The 17,705-nt window shown below is 35.7% G+C and overlaps 2 protein-coding genes across 3 annotated transcripts in view; both read left to right on the top strand.

Moving 5' to 3' along the window:
- Positions 1 to 17,705, top strand: part of LOC109053914 (disintegrin and metalloproteinase domain-containing protein 9) — a 1,168,157-nt gene that overhangs the window by 149,618 nt on the left and 1,000,834 nt on the right. The window lies entirely within an intron of this gene.
- LOC109070360 (inositol polyphosphate-5-phosphatase A-like) lies at positions 2,207 to 15,763 on the top strand. Its single transcript, XM_042730122.1, has 6 exons — positions 2,207 to 2,593; positions 9,060 to 9,101; positions 10,411 to 10,511; positions 10,770 to 10,857; positions 13,427 to 13,490; positions 15,558 to 15,763. The coding sequence occupies exons 1-6, from the start codon at positions 2,534 to 2,536 to the stop codon at positions 15,575 to 15,577; spliced, it is 375 nt and encodes a 124-aa protein (XP_042586056.1). The 5' UTR covers positions 2,207 to 2,533; the 3' UTR covers positions 15,578 to 15,763.

The raw sequence follows: 17,705 nt of genomic DNA, 5'->3' as shown, positions 1-17,705 counted from the left end.
AGTAAACATTTCCATTCCACAAAAGGTTCTTTTAAGAACTGTTCACGGAAAGGTTATGTGGGGAGCATTTGGATGTATATTTTGACATGATGGGGGTCTATCTGTCATAACAATGTCACCAGTGATTTGACTGCTGCCACACTCAGAAACAGCACCTTTCCAACACATCCACCTATACGTCACTGACTGATATATTAGTTAAAAATGTTCCAATGCGATACAGTCATATGTACCACTATATAAATATGTCATATATGTAAATAAAAGAACTGCAACACAGCATTCACTGTCTCAAGTTTATGACAGTTTTGTTGCTATTATCCTTTGCTTTTTCTTGAAGGATACACTTCAAATACACCCTTTTAGCATCTTGTCCCAGGTCATGTGATAATAGAGGCCCACCAAGGTACAGTAACTGACTCATCAGGCACAGGAAAGATGTGGCCCACCCACAAAAGCCTGTCCTGGGCCTGCTGAGGTGGAGCAGGCTGTAAAAACAAATGGAAAACGACATGGTTATTAGACTCCACATTGACGTATGACTGGAGAACCGAGGCATTGGGACAAGTTGTTCTGCCAGAGTCCTTTCACTTAACATGAATTATAAACATTTATTCAGCCTGCCATGGCTGGGCTGGAGTCAGACCTGAGAAACAGAGATTTTCCTTCATGGTGACATTTCTTTGAAAAGTGCCAGCTCTTAAGTAACAGCCTTTAGAGCAAGAGGGGATACAATGACTGAAGCCTGCAGCCAAAGAGCTGATGGATGGGTCACAGCATGCGGAGTACACTAGCAAACTGCATGCTCACTATTTTCACCAGTTAGGATTCAATTTAGATATTTAGGGATCTTTAAAAAAAAAGCCATAATCAGTCATTGTGTTTGGATCTTGTGAATATCAGTTCCACATCTTCAGATCAGTTTTGGAGGAACTGAACCCAATTAAGTGTCTGCCAGAGCACACTGGCCATGTGAACATGTGCGTCAGTTTAAACAATTACCTTACTTTTACCAGCTCTACATCTATCAAACTAACTTGATTATCAACTGATCTGTTCATCTATCTGAGGTACTGAGACAGCACGGAAGCAGAACAAACTTCTTTCATCCGTTTTTGTTTTTATTTTAGTTTCACAAAATCTTGCCGGTGGGATTTTTTTAATCCCATGATGCAATAAATATTAGATGAGATACTGTAAATACCATTAATAATGTATATGGCATTGTTATTAAACAATAATACTAACCTGAGACCCAGCAATTTGTTTTTGTTTGTTGTATTTATTCATTGTAGAGGACATAATAACGTGTAACATAAAGTCAATACAATTTTAAAATATGAATGCTGTGTATATAAAGCAGAACCAAAACTACATTCATGTATTATTTGTGCCTTTTTGGTTGTGTTTTTGTCAAATATTGCCAGCGGGATTATTCATTAAATGCCACGATAGGGTACAAAAAATATTACAGAAGATACTATGAATACTGCATATAAATTTATTTAACAATTGTTCATATTCTGGTAAAAAAAAATGCATTGGTAATATTAATGTAATGGCAATAAAATAAATTAAAATGGAAATGAAAACTGAGAGCAGGAGCTATTTTGCTCACAGCGTTGGGTGTAAGACATTCACAAGTAATTCATCAGGCTACTGTAATTACTTTTCCCTTGAAAAAGTACTGTATTTAATATTCTCTTGAAACTTAGACATTAAAATTTACAATGCATTTTTTTTCTACAGATGCACAAACAACTACAATACAAATCTTTTAAACCTGGAAACAGACTAGGTTTAAAGACAATATTAAATAATGAAAACTTTATGGCACAATAAATAATATTTAAAAATTATGAAGTTAAAAATTAAAATTACGTTAAGTTAAATTGCTATGTTTAAGCATTTTACTGCGTGTGAGTGTGTGTGTATATATATATATAGGTGCTGGTCATATAATTAGAATATCAACAAAAAGTATATTTATTTCACTAATTCCATTCAAAAAGTGGAACTTGTATATTATATTCATTCATTACACACAGACTGATATATTTCAAATGTTTATTTCTTTTAATTTTGATGATTATAGTACACACACACACCGAGTGTAGATACATTTGCGTTGCTTCAATGTGAGTGACACACGGAAACTTTGACGCTGCGCGTTTGTACAGTAGCTCCCAGTACAACATGTGCAGGGCGGAGCTTCGCGTGGAATATAACATTGACAGCGCAACAAGTTTGGTTCAGTCTGGCACGGCAGAAACTCCGAAGCTACAGATGCGTCGAAGCTGGCTTAATTCAACTTAGAAACCTAGTCCAATTACCATGCAGACAGGAGAAGGAGCTCCTTCCTCATGACAGCAGCACTGGAGATGTGAGCGTGGCTCTCGTGGGCTCTGTCTTCAGGGCGAGATAGCTAGACTTTTCTAATCATATCTGTAAGCATTTTGTAATTCCTCCACCAAAGAGCTGCGAGTGGGATTTCCTTCGTCAGATTAGACTTTTCTCCAGCTCGCTTCTTATCATGGAGATGCACACGGACGTCTTGCTGGTGACTGCAAACGTTGGATCACTGTTTGACAATGTAAGTCGCCTCTGTTTAAATCCCTTATCCTTTTCCAGCTCAAATATGCGCAGTGCAAATGTTTTGACGCAGCGAATTATTGTGGCTTTCATTATTTCACAACTGAACGCGGTTGTCTTGCGTTAGTTAACCTGCTGCTGAACGCTACCTGTGTTTCTTATGTGTTCTTAAAACCTCATTACGTGAATAAAAGTAGGCCAAAACACGCTCCTGAATAGCTGACCGCTCGGAAAAGCGCGTTTAATTATTTCAGTCCGTACATTTCAGCCTGTATTATTTTATAACTCATCCGTTGTTATATTGTAATTCGCCGTTCACAAGGAACGCCTTCTTGCGTCATTCTGCGCTGTTTTATTAAGTAGCCCATTAGTGTTATTTTAATGCAAACACCCGCTAGACTGACGCCGCCGTTGATTTTTCAGCGTTTCGTAGCAAGTTAAAAGGAGTTCAACTTTTAAAACGCATCTACGTCCCGTTACGCTGCGTCTCGCTGTTTTTGAACGCAAGAACGCGTCCTGCGCGAGCGGCACCGACGCTCCTCTCTCATCAGTGATAGAGCTGGACCTCCAGGTGCGGTTCCTCCACACTGCAGTGAAACACACCTCAGGATCTCTTCGCTCCACTGGGCCTTTCTCGCACTCGAGTCCCCAGTCTAGAGTGATCTCGACTGCCTTCACGATGTGCTCTCTGACAGCACCTCCCCACGGGACTGAGGACCTATCACACACCGCGCCACCGGCCTGAGTGTGTATTCAAATAAAACAGGAAACTGACAGACAGTTGTGAGATTTTTCAAAGCGCTGCCGCGAAACTGGGGAGCTGAGCTGCTGCTGCACTATATAGGGTGCTGCTAAAAACGTCCTGCAGATATTGGCATCTAAAACAAGACTGGATAATGTTAGTTTATACTAAAGAGAAAAACATATATAGCCTACTTGTGAATGGTAGTCTAATGTTGGCAGCAGGGTTTTTAGTTACTGAAGCTATCCAAAACGTTTTTGTTATGGACATCTAGAATGAGACAATAAGAGAGTGTTAGTGCATACTTGGGAGAAAAACAAATACACATGTGCTTGTGAATAGTAGCCTAATATTACTGTTACTATAAAACCATCAAAAACAATGTTTACCTAAAATATATGTAAAAAGTTTACTCAGTTTTAGTTTAAAGTGTAAGTTAACTTAAATAAAAATAAAACTAATTGAATTGTGATACTAAAATAACTAAAACTAAACCTGAAATAAAAAATGTATAAAGACTAAATATATACTATGTACTGTAATTAAGTATCTTGTATTTTTACTAGTAGCTTTTTCTGTTTCATTATTTTTTTTATTATTTATTATGTACTATTTTTTATTCTCGTGTAAGTAATGATTAAGTACTAGTGACTTGTTTCATTAGAGTGCATATATGTAGACTAGTTACTATTGGAATGTGGATTCTCATGAAACTAGTCAGTGTTAGTTAATACTAGTCTCTTTCGAATTGCTTTCTACATGCTGAGTCGACTTTTAGGGATCCGTGATACCTTTAAAACATAAAAACTGCCCACTAACTTAAACGGACAGTGAACATTTCGGTGAAAAACAATGAGTTTAATGCTAGCAGCAGGTGACTGTGATATACTGGGAAAACCATTCACAGTAGACTGATTGATATTTTTTTTCAATAGTATTTCACACAACAGTTTGAGACTTTTACACAGGATTTAGCTCAGTTTGTTCATCAGTTTTTTTTAACTTGCGTAGTCTGTCCGCTACTTGTGCTAAATGCATGTTTGATACCAGAGTAAAGGATTGTGCAACATTTCTAAATGATTGCATTTCCGGATGATAAAACACTAAAAAATACTACACGTTTACACTGAAGGAGGGCACAAGCATTGTCTGAATGCAAGGAAAACTCATACAACACCCTAGAGCACTTTCCCCACTTATTTATTTTTTTGACCACTCACATTTTATTCAGAAAATAAAAATCTAGTTAAAATCTTGCTGTGGAGTTAATTTTCCCTCATACTGTGCATGTTCAGGCCAGGTTTTCCGGAGATGTGGTTTAGTCGTATTTGTTAGAGCATTGGCTTCATTGTGTGTATGGAGGACCAAAGCTACAAGTGGAAATTTGGCCCCATACCCAGTTTCCTCCGGTCATGTTTGGCTGAGAAAAAGCACATGTCACAGTCCATTGTGACTGTAAACAGATGAATATCTTTTCCCAAAGGACTTCAACCCTTCCTCGCTTCTTTTTTGAATAGGTCGGTATAAATGTTGTAGCAGACTTCCAAAAATGGTTACATTTTTCCTATCCACAAGAAGGAGCTGTCAAGTTTTGAAACATCCTCGAGTTTAGAGTGTTTAGCTATGATTCATCATGTTTAATGAGGTGATAACATTTGGGGTGTATCTCACAGAAAATGTTGAAATGTCTTGGCCTGCATTTCCTAAAAGCATAATGAGCCCAGTGCTAATGGTTTCTGTGAACAACTGAGGCCCGGTGATTCGCCCCAAAGTCAAAATAATATATATATATATATATATATATATATATATATATATATATATATATATATATATATATATATATATATATTTTTACAATATACAATTATATACATACAATTTCAGTTTCATGGCAATGAAAGTGCATTTTTGGACACTGTTTTTTTTTTTTTGTATATATTACATTTTTGTACAGCAAATATTGTAATGATGCATACTTAAATGTAATTTTGTAATTTAATATTTCAAAATATTTAAATAATGACTTTTTTGATGTACAGTAGAATGAAAATGCCACAGTACAAAATAAAAACTCTTCATGTTGCTAAAAATAAGCATCATTTTGTTTATGTGGAATATAAATTCTAATTTTGAATTTTGTATAACATCTTTTGATGTATTATATTATTATTTACACAAAAATAGCCTGCATATTAGATCTCATAACTATGAAGTTGAAAATACAAATGTATGACTGCAATTTGCTAGGGCACTTAAATAGCTTCTTTGGATAAATTATCTTGTATTTTCTTATTCTTTCATCATGAGAATCCTGCCAAACAAGTAATAGTCAATACATTTATGACAGCTTTTACTTGAATTGCAACACTTTTGTTCTCGCATTCTTGAGGGAAGTATGTTTCAGGCCAAAGACATTTCCGTCAAAACGTTTTTGTAATGCCTCGAGGGTTTCGGCAAAACTGCTTGTTTTTGACATTGCATGCGTGTTAGATCAAATCATACAGTCATGCAGTTATAACCGAATGCCCAGGTGCAAGCATGTCTGTTGAACTCTTTATCAGCACTTCATCAGAGCTGGTTAAAAATATCGTGTCCCCTGTGACAGTGTCCCCTGTAAGACACTGCAGTGTTTACCTGCCTTTTAAAAGCACACCAAGTCAATGAACTTAGTTCTTGTGTGCTATTTTAAGTGGAATGTTAGCACGGGCTGGAGCTGGCAACAGGAAATGATGCATTGCAAATTTGGGAAATCCTCTTGAGAGATGAGATGAAGGAAGTTTCCATTGGCCTCCCCACCCTACAAATTCAGTGGAACTAAGAACACAGATAGACGGCATATGAGCGACAGTCCATAAAAGGTCTTTACAAGATCAAAGTAACACTGTAAATTGCATCAGATGCATTTCTGTCAAATTCAATGTGATCCTGTGATTCTTTGACCGGCCGTGCAGTCGAATTCCCTTGACTTGGTTTCACCGCTTGCTTGATGGGCTGTGAAGGGAGTGGTCAGTGTTTGCACTTTTTAAGTGGCTATAGCGTGAAAGAGACACAAAGACAAAAGAAGCAGAGCAGTGTTTCAGACCGGCAGTGGTCTGCTCTTTATCACGGTTCTGTCCTTTACCTTGCTGCAGAAGGAGTGAAGTAAATTTCACACTTGTGGTTGTACTATAGCAGACCACAGAGGCACACATCTGTGACTCTGATAAAACTGGTCTGTTTTGTAGCAACCAGCATTATTAGGAAGTGGATAGAGATATCTTTGAATATGTTGTGTAACATTTAGTCATTCTGTGGCTGTTTATTTTATTTTACTACATGCTATACTTATCATTTGAATAGTTATAATGTTTATTAATTATGCCCGACATTATTAACGAATCTGCAGTTTCACACAGAATTGGACCATTTTTAGTCATAAAAGCTTCTTATGTATTTATTAAATATTTGGCTATGATACTTTAAACTACCAATAATGAATACAGTAACAAAAATGACAAAATGAATTCACACGTTATAGAGTTTTATAGATTTTTACCAAAAAATGTGTTAAAAGTTCATATTCCGTTTGGAACCCTTGTGAAAAAGAAGTGTGCTTAGTAGTATTAAATGTGCACTTGTAGTGTAGTAAAATCTAAAATCTAGTGTTCGTTTTAACACACTTAAGTGTACTTTCAAAAATTTTGAATGTTTTCTCATGCTTTAAAGAAGTACACATACTTTAATTTGTTGACTAATGTAAAGTACTTTATTATTTTAACTGTAGTCAGTATTATTCAATATTACATTTAAGTTAATTTATTTTAAATGTACTAAATTGCAAGTTCATTATTATAAATGTGTAATTAAACAGTTTAGCATAAACGCTTGTTAGTATTCGGCAGTACCATATTTAAAAGACAATAGAATTACATTTAAAAAGCAAGTTTAGCTGCATTTAATATAAATTTAAATGCCGATAATACAACATAAGGTTAAATGCATGTCTGAAAAAATTGCATTCAGTTCACACTTCAGTATATTACTTTAAAGCAAAAGTATTCTAAAGTGTACTTCTTTTCCCAAGGGACTGCTTGAAATAGCTGTAAAAGATATCACACATCATAGAACATATCATAGAAACTAGTTCCCATTCTCCACCCTCATAACTGAAATATCTAAGCTCTTTCCTGAACCCATATCACATTCTAGAGCTATGCTTGCTGGTTTTGTCGGGTCAGTCTTAATTCCTTTTGCCTACTCACTCAAACGGAAGGCATTTCGGCAATGCATGACCTGCAGCGGCAGGACACAGATCTTCAGATGCAAATAAACACAGGCACTGCTCCATTCACTGGATACTCCCTCAAACTAGACTCTAATCACATTTTTGACTATCAGCAGAATGTTTGGTCCAGTTTTCATCCCAGTCTGGTCAGTCTGGGCTCTAAATTTATCTTATAGAAAAAACATTTATTGGCTCTGTTAAATACATTATCTATTTGTTTGAGCAACTCATCTGGGGCAATTTATATATATATATATATATATATATATATATATATATATATATATATATATATAGGTTTTATAGTTTTTAGGTTTATGTTTAAGATTTATGTTTGGAAGTCTGTTTCCGCCACTGAAAAAAAAGAAAAAAGAAAAAAAGTTTATTGCAACTTATCATTTCACGATTCTGACTTTTTTTTCTTTCTGGCAATTCTGACTTCTTTTCTCAGAATTGTAAGATATAAACTTATCAAGCCTTAAAGAGTTATAAAGCCAAATTCTGAGGAAAAAGAGAGAGACAGAATTGCGAGTCACGACTAAAAAGTCACAATTACCTTGTTTTATTTTTTATTCAGCACAGTGAAAACAGGCTTCAATATTTTATGTTTCATGTTTTACTTTTTGACAATATCTAAAGTATCAGATGTGAGTGTGTTTCTTCAGATAATGATTTTTCATAAATTTGATCAGTGCTATCCACCACACACATGCACACATTTGCTTTTAATGCTTTTTACTTTCAGTTTCATATATTATTCATTCAGTTTTTTATGTTCATTCTTTTCTTTCATTTGTTTGTTCATCTTTTCAAACACACAATAGCCTCATTTAAGGATGTAGTTAGACATCTGGTCTGTCACCAGCATATGTTGACTGCATATACTTATGTTTGACACTATACTGTGTAAATCATTTTTTTAATCTTGTGTAGTTTGTCAGCAGTATAAAAGTGGAAGGAATGTACTGTACTTTTACCTCATGGATGATGACGTTTAGACTCTTCATGATAAATATCACATATACAGCTGTTTAATTGTTTTACTATTATTTAAATTTCAACTGGGAAATATAAACTAAATGTGCAAAGTGCAAAACACACCTCTAGTGTGCAATCTGTGCTGTATAACTATTATTATACTGTGTGCTGTCAATATGGCTAAAGTATCTAGTTTAGATAACTTTTTATCCTTTCAAGATAGAAGTAATCATGATGGACGCACTTGTTATTATTGGACATATCCATGATGCCTTTAAATGGTTTGATGCAGACCTTCAGTTGCAAAATTGCCTGTAATGTCACAATTGAAAGCACTCAGTTACTGAATGTGCTGCGGAAATCCTTTATCTAGTAAATCTAATCCGCACTGCAGTTTAAAGCTGACAGCGGAGGATAATCTGACCGTGTTGTTAGTATTATAAAAGTGGCCTAACAGGGAACTCTGGTTGTTGTCCTCAGGTGGGTGATATTGAAGGAGACTGGCTGCAAGAGTTCTTCATGGTGAGTTTGATGCATTTTACTGTCTGTTCTTCATTCAGACAAACACATTTGATGATGCTCCATGTAGCTTTGTAGAAAAGCTGTTTTTAAACATGCTCTTTACTGTTCTAATGGTCACGCAGACATTGTCAGAGCTGTCCATCTGTTTAAACCTGCTCTAAACACACACACACACACCTTTGCAGAGTGAACTTTACTCTGCTAAACGGACACTGTAGACCTAAAGGTGTTTGTCTCATTTATACAACCTGTCTTTTGTGCACCATAAAACCATGTTATGTTATCTGCTGTTGTTATGTTGTGAACACACGGTAGCTGAATAACAGATTTGATGATTTTCCTGCTAGATGTAATGTGTACACAGTAAATAACTGCTTCGTCAATAGAAGACATTTAAAGCAATATGGAAAACATGATAGAGTTTTGTTTTCTACAATAGATTGTAGGTCCATATCCACCTCTAGTTACTATTGCAGTGTGAAAAAACTCTTTTGCGTGAGTGAACTGTCTGAAAAAAGCAAAGTGAACCATGAACAGTTTTAAACCTTTTTGCAACCCTTTTGACGCTCATGTTCAAGTTGTTCACATGAATTTGCCGCACTGGGCAATTGAAAGCTGCTTGGTTTGAAAGTGACTTCTGTGTTTCATTGCTACACCGTTAACAGTGGAAAATGTATTTTTATTTATTTATCTGGAATATCACTATAGTTACTGCAGCTTTAGGCTTTTTTTTTAAATGACAAAATGTTCTAAATGGGTCATTTTTTGACCTGTGTTTTTAAGATGTCTGCGTTTTGTGCTGTGTCTTTGAGATGTCTGTGCTTGTGATTTTGCTTATGGATCTTATTTTTGAGCTGATCCATTTCTAAATAACAGACTTTTTGTTAAGCTGTGAAAAAAAAGAAAGAAAAATCTATGGTTAAGTGCATGGTGCAAACTGTTAAGATGAAACTGACGCGCACAACACAGTGTTGACCAGATAGCTACCCACGATACTCTAATGGTTAGGAGTGATATTATCTGTCTTGCTTCCTTCTATACACAAGTTTCTGAAGACAGAAAATGTATCATTGACATCACTGTAAATGTTCATTCTTCTGATGTCAAAAAATTGGAAGTGGAAGTTTGAAATGAAACAAATTTAAGAAAATGCTGAATTTGAGTTCTGCTAATTACAGTATGTTTTTTATTTGAAATAAGTGTACCTATATGATTCTCAGGATATGATCCTTTAATGAATTTAGAGGTGCAACAGTGGATAAACACACTGGACATAATTAATTGCCTTATGTAAATCATATCTCCTTAGACAGTGCACAAGCATACGCCGCGCTTCATCGCCCTGCACTTTCAGGAAGTTGGTGGAAAGGACTATAAGAGGAACATGGGCCACGCAAAGAAATTTTTCCTGTAAGATTTTTGTTGGATATTGCAAATTCTGGACCACAATCTAGTAACTTTATTAAAAGTACTGTAGCAGTGCCATGGTACTGTACAGTGTCAGTATCTGATAGCAAACCACTGATTGCCATGTTTATATACCATGATATTTACACGGATAACATACACAATGTTAACAAATTACAGTGTTTATTGTTTCTGTTTATATATATATATATATATATTATATATATGCAAGAATTATATTGTTTTTATCCTTTTTTATAGGACCATAGAGTCCAGATGTGAGATGGCTGACTTCGACAAAGTCTGTGTTTATGTAGACAGTCATTTCAATGATGTTGACAGTTTCACGGTGAGTGAAATGGCTGTTTCAGTATCTGGCAAGATGATTTCATTTGGTTCCTTAGTGATTTAGTTCAAATGAAACACATCTAACCATCATGCAATCGCTCAATGTGTTGACTCTTGCACCACCAGAGTTGTGGTTGGTTTGAATGTCCACTAGGTGGCGCTATACAATCATTTTGAATTCTGCCAGTACTCACCCCACTCACCTTCCTGTTATTCTAGGGCTACTCTTATCTATAATTACAGCAATTTTTTTTTATTTTTTTTTTTTTACAGAAGTGAATGAGGACAGGGGCTTTCAATGTCAAAAAAGCACATTAACAGTACTTCTGCAAGTCCATATTGAAAATGAGGATTCAGAATCTAATTTAAACTTGCAAACAGCAAATCTAAAACAACAACAAAAACTTTCTAAAAAGTTAGATATATTGTTTCTAAACAAAAATACAAAGACCTCTTGAGTAAGTCCATTCTTAGTCAGCTGAGACAGTGACGGACCAAAGACAGAGCCCTGCAGCACCCCTTTCATTACTCAAAGTAATTTAGTAAAATCTGTAAAAATAGAGTTGCTGGTGTTTGGCAGGGTATTAACCCCCAGCCCACCCAGGTGAGAGGTGCTGTGTGTGTTTGTACAATATGTGTTAGGTCTGTGCCTTGATAGACTGGGTTAATGTGTGGGAGTGGCCAGGCAGCGGACCGAGTCAATACGTTTAACTCCAGATTAAAACTATTGATTAGACCCCTCTCATCTGAACATGATAAATAAACTTAAAGTCTACGAGTGAGCGAGTGTGTATTTGTTTTGTTGATGCAGGAGGGTCAGTGAGTTTTTCTGTATCTGGACACTTTGCCAAACCTACTTCAGTTTTTGTTACCAGAAAATATAAATTAATGTAAAAATTTTGAAATGCCACACATAAAAAAATCTTTGTCAAACCAGATTTGGCCCTTCACATGAGCCTGTTTCAGCATGCCCACACATACACAAACACTAAAATAGAGATCAGCACACTTACAGCTGTACACCTATCTTCATCAATCAGGCCAGTGCAGCATTTAATAAAAATGTATTGAATGTAAAAGTGATTTTTTTATCTAAACACCATTTGTACGATGAGTGTGACAGACGCTCTCTGCACTTACACACACACTCTCTTCCCAGTCAAGCGATGATTCGCAGCCCTCAGAAAACTAATTACAAATCAATACAGATGATGTGAGACAAATGAGTGGGTGTTAACACAGCCAGTGGCTGTGTGTGTGTGTGTTAGAGAGTGTGTGAGTGGGTTCATGCACTGCAGTAAGGACCTTCATTATAAAAAGTTGCAAAATTTTAGCAAGATTAGTTTATTTTATTCCTGATATTATTCCTGATAATATCCTGATATTCTGCTCAAGACACATTTCTTATTATTGGCAATTTAAAAAAAAAGAAATTATTTGAAATAGAACTTTTTGAAAAAAAAAAAAAAAAAAAAAAAAAACTGCACTCCCTCCAAACTTTTAACAGTGTTGTATAAATATTATAGATAATCCATTTTATGTTTTTAAAAGTCTTCCAAAAACAAAAAAGTGTCACTGGCAATACATCTATTATAATGCAATTAAAATATTAAATTATTTAAAAATGCAAAAAAATATAATCATAATAACATTTTATATTAGAATATAAAATGTTAATCATCCAAACTTAAAAATAATAATATAATCATAATAACATTTTATATTAGAATATAAAATGTTAATCATCCAAACTTTGACCTCTTGTTAAAAAAGGCTGAATCCAGTCATTTCCCAGTCTTTATTCCTAGTCTCCATCCCCAGTAGTTTCTTGTCCCTCCATAGCCGTGGCACTTGGGTAGTGCATGTCCCTTCTGTAATGTCCAGTCTCTCAAGACTGGTCATCTAGAAAGTGCTGTCATATTAAAAAAGCACAATTTCTCTCACAAGATTTATATATTTCTCCTGGGATGGATATTTGTAAGAAAACATGGCTGTGTGTGTATGTTTATGGTGTGGTGTGCTTCATGTCAAAACATCCCTCAACGGCAGGTCATTTTTCTTTGCCATGCATGGGGCTTGTGTTGGGCCAACAGCAGGGCTCTGTGTTTAATCCCTGTGTGATTGTTTTAATTTTCTGTCCGTATTGATCTCTGCGGGACTGGATTGATGTGCGCTCACTAGAGCATGCAGCTAGTACATTAAATCCATTCAGCGTGCTGTCAGAAAATACGCAGAAAGTGTGTGTTTGTGCGGGAGGTTTGTGAGTATATTGCATTGGCATATCTGAGTGTTTTTTGGGTAGCAAAACTTTAAGCAAGTCTGTTATGGGATAGTTCAGAAAGATTATTGACTGTAATAGTGTCTTGAAAGTCAGGGTTTAAAGATTATGATGTGTGCACATCATCAACATCTTTCAAAGTCAAAACACCTGCTTGTGCATGACTTTAAGCTGTCAGGTCATTAGCCCAGTATCCAATCAGGACATTATTAAAGCTTCAATCAGAAGATCACATGAACTCATGCATGATTGTTTGTTTGTTTGTTTGACTGATTGATTTATTTGTTTTTAGGCTCTGGGAAGCATGTATTTCATCCACAAGTCACTGAAAAATATCCAACAATATGACTTCAAAGGTAAGTTTTTAAATTAATGTAAGGTATTATGGTTGATTTTCATTAAAGGGGTCATATGATGCGATTTTAATTTTTCCTTTCTCTTTGGAGTGTTACAAGCTCTTGGTGAATAAAGAAAATCTATGAAGTTGCAAAGACTAAAGTCTCAAATCAAAAGAGATATTCTTTATAAAAGTTGAGACTCGTCTAACACGCCCCCACATCTCTAAGTCAGTATGTGGGAAGATTTGCATAACGCCGCCCAGATGTTCATGCAAAGAAAGAAGGCGTACCTTTTATTCTCGCTGTAGTATTGTTGTTGCCGCCGCCACCATGTCGTATAGACGCTGTGTGTTTCACTGTGAAAGCGAAACTACTTTGTTTGACCTTCCAAAAGAGGACGATATCCGCTTCGTCATGCCTGGGGCTGAACCGTGCTGGTCGCTGAGAAAATACATCAACTTTGCACTGTGGATCGCAGAATGGGCTTTCACCGTGGACGAATCGACGTCCAGCCCGGGGTCTTCACATGTGGTTGCTGCAAGCACAAGGTATGCTCCTGTGTAGAATCCGCCTCAAGCCGCCCCCCTCTGCTCACTCAAGCCGGCCGCGGTTCACTCTAGGCCTTCAGCCTCTGCTCACTAAAGGCTGCGGTGTGTGACACTGTTTCGTTGAGAAAGCGAAACTACTTGTTTTTTGCCTTCCAAAAAAAGACACGACTAGAAATCATGTTTATATCATGTTTATAATGAGTTTTATGTTTATGTCTGGTCGCTCCGGCCGGACAAGGCTTCACAATATATTAAGAGGCTTCATGCTTGAGGCATTTGGTCAATCACAACGTACTGGATAGCTGGCCAATCACAGCACACCTCGCTTTTCAGAGAGATGAGCTTTGTGAAAATCTACGAGTTTCAGAAGGCGGGGCATAGAGGAGAAACAATAATGTACAGTATGTGGAAAATAATGTGATTTTTTAAACTTAAACTGCATAAACACATTTCATTACACCAAATACACAAAATAATGTTCTTTTTAGCAGCATCATATGACCCCTTTAAATCTGTCAAGAACAAGTCCAGGTCATATTGTAAAATCAAAAGAAACAAATGTATAAGGAATAATATACAGTCTCAACCTGATCACTCTTTTGGGGGTTATTTTGCAAAATGACTAGCTGAATGTGCATCATCCTCCTTATTGCATGGCTATTTAGCAAATTAATGGGCATGAAATAGTCCAAAAATATATAGAATAAAATAGTTGTAGAGTGGTCATCTGGTCATGCATTGTAACCTGAGATTTATTCAAGAATATTTGAATGCTGAATTATGTGAACAGACAAAATTATTTTTTTATAGATTAGAAAATTATATTTTTATTTAAATAAATAAACCAATTTATAGGACCATTAATATTGTGACATTATTTTCTTGATATATTTTAGTATTTTGACATGAAAAATTATGGTATCTTATCTAAATTATGATTAAAGTACTGTAGTATTGCCTTTAATTTATACTTATAAAAACATAAGTAACAGAAAATGACAGAATTACAGTCTATTGAGAAGCACCATTGAAAATAATGGGAATGAATATTTTAAAGTACAAACATTGGATGCTTTACAGTGATTAGAATTCAAATGTTAAAAATTTAGGTTAATTCATATAATAAAAAAAACAGTACTGGTTCTTAAAATTATTTACTATTATATATTACAGTATTTATGTAAATGCTACATCAATTGTTTGTTGGATGATTTGGTCATTTATATACAGGAAATTATGTTGTGAAGTGGGTTAAAAGGTCCAATATTTTACATGTGAATTATATTCATAACATTTGTTTTGTACAAAATCTGTACTTTTAATTTTTTGTATTAAAGTAATGAATTTCAGTGAAATTCACACATAATCCCACCGATCGAAAAACAATACATTAACTGCCATTAACAGAGAAACAGAGAGATAAATTTCCATCCAACACAACACAAATAAATGTTCTCCTTCGACTCAGTTGGTTAGAGTCTCTGATAGAACAGGATTTAACCTCATAAGCTTTTTCACTAGGCTTCATCTGTTCTAGTCACAGCATCTCATGAATAAGCTCTCAAGAAGAGGACTAATAGAAGAGCCATTAAGATCAGCGGACCAATGAATTTGGTGCCCTATCAAATCAGTATCTCATAGATCCTGCACTCACAGCCTACAGCCACGCGACAACTCTAACATTAGTATATTGATTTTACATTTGCATGCTTTTCTTACAATATGTCTTGTTTGTTTATTCCTCCTCCTTGTAGTGAAGGAGTTTAAAGCCATCTCAGGCCTTAACAAGTACGTGGGCTCACTGGAAGGAGTGACTACCGTAGAAAAAGAGAAATTCCCTAAGAACTTTTGGCCTGATGTAAGTGTGTGTAGTGACTATTGTAGTCAATTTTTATTCACTTCAGAATCTCTTGTATCATGCACTTCTTTTTTTGAATACATTATTAAGGTTTATTTTGCTTGTACTTGTATTGCTTAAATGCACAATGCACATAACATTTGTTGCATAAACCTTGAAACACAAAGAAACTCTGGTAGCAGAACAAATATGTTCCTCTGGAATATTCTTGAAAATTGCAGTATTACTAAAATACAGTTATTTACAATTCCAAAAAAAAGCACTGTTACTCATACGTGGTTTTTAAAACTATATGATTGCATCCTTGATTTTGATATGCATATGTATGTGCATTTAATTACAGTTCACGTGGTCCAGAAAAGGCTACATGAGGACACGATGGCTCATTCACAACCAGTATGTTTGCGCACACACACACACTTCACATTTCTATCATGTATGTGTTTTTTGGCCACAAACACATTGTGTTAGCTGAGTGTTAGTGGAATCGAGTGTCATCAGAAGTGCATTAATTGCAGACATGTGGCAGCAGTATAATAGAGCAGTACTGGAAGCTGAAGACTGAGTGATAAACGAATGGAGCCTGTGAACTCCATCCTATCAGCTAATGTCCTGCATCAGTCACAGAGACTGACAGGATTGATAGACCCCCCTTCCCCAATATAATATGTCTTGCGTTTATCTGTGTGTGTTTTCAGGGGTTTAGACCTAGTGAACGTTCACCTGTTTCACGACGCCTCCAACCTCATAGCCTGCAACTCTAGTCCGTCAGTGTATTCTGCAAACCGCAAGAAAGCGCTCCGATACGTCATCAACAGGTTTGTGCTTCTGAATTATTCACTTGAGTTATTCACATGAGTTTGTGTAAATGAATTCAAGAAATAAAAATAACAATGAACGCAAAGACAACATGAAATTAAAATATCCCTACATTCATTAATGCAGAGCATTAAGGCTGAAAATGTATTCGCCATCCAAGTTGCAGATGACTTTGTTTCTCCGTCAGAACAGATTTTGAGAACTTATATCACTTGTTCACCAATGGATCCTCTGCAGTGAATGGGTGCCGTCAGAACGAGAGTCCAAACAGCTGATAAAAACATCATAATAATCCACAAGTAATCCACACTGCTTCAGTCCATCATGTAACATCTTGTGGAGTGAAAAACCGCATGTTTATAAGAAACAAGTCCTATCATTAAGAATAAGATTAAGTTTAAACTGCCGCTTCTGGCTAGAATACAAGTCCATAATTCATAATAATGCTTCCTCCATTGAAAAACATCGAAGTCCACCAACATAATTGTTTACTAACTAACTGTTTTGGACTTGTAAATGATGCTTGGTATATTTCTCAACTGATACAGACAAAATGACTTTTTTCACTGAAGAAAGCTAAATGTATAGATAGAGGACTTGTATTTTAGCCGGAAGCAATGGTTTGAAGTTAAACACATATTCATGGTGGATTTACAAACACACAGCTTTTCACGTCATTTCTTGTGGATTATTGTGATGTTTTTATCAGCTATTTCTCATTCTGACGGCACCCATTCACTGCAGAGGATCCAGAGGTAAGCAACTTGATGTAAAGCTCATCTACATCTTGGGTGGTCTGAGCAGATTCAATTTTAAGCAAATTTTCACTTTTGGGTGAACTTTTCCTTTAAACCAAGGATACAGTGGTGGGGAAAATAACATTCAGTTTTAATATCATAGTTCACTCATCTCAAGCTGAATAGAATTGAGCTCTAGCCAACATAATTTCCAGCTGGAGATGCTCTTGCTCACAGAAATACATCACAGTAAAATACTGTGTCTTGTCTT

Source organism: Cyprinus carpio, chromosome B8 (assembly GCF_018340385.1).
Source record: "Cyprinus carpio isolate SPL01 chromosome B8, ASM1834038v1, whole genome shotgun sequence".
Lineage (NCBI taxonomy): Eukaryota > Metazoa > Chordata > Actinopteri > Cypriniformes > Cyprinidae > Cyprinus > Cyprinus carpio.
This window is presented reverse-complemented; position numbering and strand designations above follow the sequence as displayed.

Coding starts and splice junctions, on each gene's coding strand:
- LOC109070360 (XM_042730122.1), top strand. CDS start 2,534: ATGGAGATGCACACGGACGTCTTGCTGGTGACTGCAAACGTTGGATCA. Junction 2,594..9,059: donor TTGGATCACTGTTTGACAAT/GTAAGTCGCCTC, acceptor TGTTGTCCTCAG/GTGGGTGATATTGAAGGAGA. Junction 10,858..13,426: donor ATGATGTTGACAGTTTCACG/GTGAGTGAAATG, acceptor ATTTGTTTTTAG/GCTCTGGGAAGCATGTATTT.